Source organism: Gavialis gangeticus, unplaced genomic scaffold (genome assembly GCF_001723915.1).
Source record: "Gavialis gangeticus isolate Ggan-Ray unplaced genomic scaffold, GavGan_comp1, whole genome shotgun sequence".
Lineage (NCBI taxonomy): Eukaryota > Metazoa > Chordata > Crocodylia > Gavialidae > Gavialis > Gavialis gangeticus.
Genome location: NW_017729025.1, coordinates 157121361 through 157124628, shown reverse-complemented (window position 1 = coordinate 157124628; position 3268 = coordinate 157121361). Strand labels below are relative to the sequence as shown.

The 3268-nt window shown below is 35.1% G+C and overlaps 1 protein-coding gene across 2 annotated transcripts in view; it reads left to right on the top strand.

Annotated features, from left to right (window-relative positions):
* Positions 1 to 3268, top strand: part of CPT1A (carnitine palmitoyltransferase 1A) — an 84248-nt gene that overhangs the window by 62663 nt on the left and 18317 nt on the right. For both annotated transcript variants that reach the window (XM_019519844.1, XM_019519843.1), the window contains exon 15: positions 497 to 631. In XM_019519844.1, the coding sequence (XP_019375389.1) occupies positions 497 to 631 (135 nt within the window). The remainder of the gene's footprint in view (positions 1 to 496; positions 632 to 3268) is intronic.

Here is a 3268-nt window from a genome sequence, read left to right as displayed (position 1 = left end):
TTTTTTTTTTTTTTTTTTTGCATATCCTGTCCTGACTTGCATTTAATTTATATAATCAGTGGTAGTTAAGAGGTGGTGGGTAACCATTTGGTAATTTTTAAAAGCTGTGTAAGGGAAATGAAATGTATCCAAGTAGTATCTGGGAGCTTTTCTGTTGACCTACTTCATGGGCTTCAGATCATGCCTAAACTGTTTTAAATAAACTATGAGAGGACTGTGAAAGGAAAAATTGTGTGGTGGTAGGAATCCTTGTTAGGTTTCTTTGTTGAATACTCTTGAGATGACATCAAAAGCTTTGGAAACTTGAGGAAATAACATAACACCCTAAAGGTTGAAAAAGTACTAAATATGTTACTATGGTTAGCTAAATTGAGGAGTGACTATTCTTAACTGTGTTCTCCATTATCTCATTAATGTGTTGTTTTATAACTGAAGGTAAAACCTAAGTAGGCTGCTTAATCTTTTGGGTTTTGGGGTGTTTTTTTGCCATTTCAAGGACATGGGAAAATTCTGCTTAACTTATGAAGCTTCTATGACACGCCTGTTCAGAGAGGGCAGGACAGAGACAGTTCGCTCGTGTACTACTGAATCGTGCAATTTTGTTCGAGCCATGGAAGATCCAGCTGAAAGTGTAAGTTTGTTGCAACAATCCGTTATGAACTCATCAGTTCTGTGAGAGACATATCTGGTAATAAAACATGCCTTCCTGTGGCAGCACACTTGATGCTCAGGTGTGCACATATGCATGCATGCATGCATGTGTTTATTAGACTCTATCAACCCAGAAATGCTTTTAGCCATAAGAATAAAGTACAGAATAGGTTTTAGGCAGACAAGGTTTTTTAGATAAATGTGACATCTTTTATTGAAACTGAGAATAGGTTTTATACCTTTAAGTATTACTGCATCTTTCTTTCCGTCATGAGAAATACAGTTTAGCATAATGATAGTAGTCATTACAACAGAATTGTAGTGTATGAGAGAACTTCAGTAAGTAAAAGCCAAAGTGATTTTTTTTTTCTTAAAATGTCGTATTTTCACTAGCATAAATTTTGCACCATTTTTATGCAAGAATGTTCTCCGGTTAGAAAAATGGAGCATATAAATATTATTGTGAGGTACTGTTCCACTATGTGTTTTTTCTTTAAAATGCTTGCATGTATCAGAGTAAATAGTTCAGAGTGACTGACGAATGTCATGAATGCTTGCAAGGGTTCATAAACATTTTTGGTGGACATCCTATGGTGAAGTCAATAAAATAAAATGGACGTAGACTATTAAACCACTGTGCATTTCTTCTGGCTTGTACCATGAATTACACAGCTGCTGTTCATCTCTATTAAGGGGTAATATTAAAAGCAGTGGTCCTGGGTATGAACTGCTGCTGGTTCTTTAAAAAGAACTGTTTGTAGAGCTTCCTTTTCTTTAAATACATCAGTATTTTATGGCCTAGCTTTGTCCTGGGTCTTATTTACCAAGAATTTCTCATTTAGTATCAAATGCCATGTTAATCCTCTTATTCTGTTGTACTGTAACAGCTGTCCTGCAAAATAAGGAATTGGAGTTTAGCTAACAATTTAATCAACTGTAGCTAGTTGCAGCTATTTATTCACTGCCTCTAAGGAACATGAAACAGGACAATAAAGCCATAAAGATTCAGAGTTGTTCATATACCTTAGAAGTACAAAGTATGTGGTCTAAAACATTCCTTACCACTCAGCATTTGTGCTACATTAATAATTACAACCTCAGTATGAAAATGAGCAAGAGAATTATGAGCTAGATAGTGTTGTGTGAGCAAAGTGGTGGCACTTTTAGGGAGGGGTTTTATTTTTAATTTTCATAGCCTTTTCATATGTAAGTGTAAGAGAGATCCTAAATAGTTAAAAAAAGTGTACAAGAATAACATTTTCTCTATTGTGATTAACTGAGTAAACAAAGCAAATTATTCTACCATTCCAGAGTCAGTAAGATAAAGTTTTATTAAACAGCAGTGGAGTGCCTTCAGAGTTTTATGAATATACTGTATTGAGAAGACAGAAAACATGTTTTTTTTAACTATAAATTGTCCATTTCCTGACACATTCCAAAATTCTGAAAAGTCAAAAACTGAGGACACCTTATTTTCAGACTGAATTATTTAAATATAGGTTAATTAAAATTACCGCTTCTGATTTTACTCCTGGAAATTAGACATTTTCTAAATCAATCTCCCTTGTGGCACTGCCTTTATGAATTAATCTAGTTTTCTTCCTGTTTAATAATGGCTTTTGATGTTCTAATGCTCCCTGGTTTTAAACAAAATGTATAGTTGAAATGTCAGTCTTGTCTGAATTCGTGAAGAATGATAGAAACTGCCCTCTGGCCTCTAAAGGTTCTTAGATGGACAGTGCCATGTTAGTGTCCTATTTCGCAAGATGACTAGTCCCTGTATTCTGATAGGAAAATACAGGCTTAGTTTTTCCTTCTTCAGATGTACTGAAAAAACTAGTCACTATTGACTTCAATTGGAGTTGGAATGCTTGGCCATTTTGAATATCTGGCCCTATAATTGTTATTATGCATGTATTGTGAAAAGTACTTTTCACTATGTGAAGTTTTAGAATGCTCTGCTGAAGTCATGGTTGTGTCCCAACACATGAACACTTCTTGAGCATTCAAGTTCGAAAATTTGGAACAGGGTTCAATTTAGGAAATCGTGAGAAAATGCTTCATCTGTTTGGCCCTCTCTTTTCAAGATAAAGGTTCTGGCCAAAGCAGTTTCTTACTGTAGAAGAGATGACTTGACCCTCTTGATTTAAAGTTTTTTTCCAAGCCCAAGTTGGACTTCTCTGTGGGCATTTCTGCTCATGTTATCATTCAGAATAATGCCTTTTTCCTCAATTTTCATTACTTTCCTCTTTCCCTGTTCCTCCAACTCTATTCCCTTAGGGCACTTCCTAGCCATCTTCCCTTTCCCCCTAAAGATTTGTACTCTTAGATGTCAGCAGTAGTTCAAATGACTAATGCTATAGGTCATTTTTTTGCCAAACAAAATGCTGTTTAGCAGGCTCCATATAGATAATATACTATGGTGTGTTGTGAGAGAGATTAAGAAGTGACAGGTTATTATACTTCCAAAATGCCATTCTGTGGTATGAAATAATCTGTGCCAGAAAATATTTGGCTTTCTAGAAAATGAGTGTTGACATGTACTAACAAATATCTATTGATATTTATATTAATATTAGACCACCTATCAATCTGCCTTCCTGAAATAGCTGCTAAG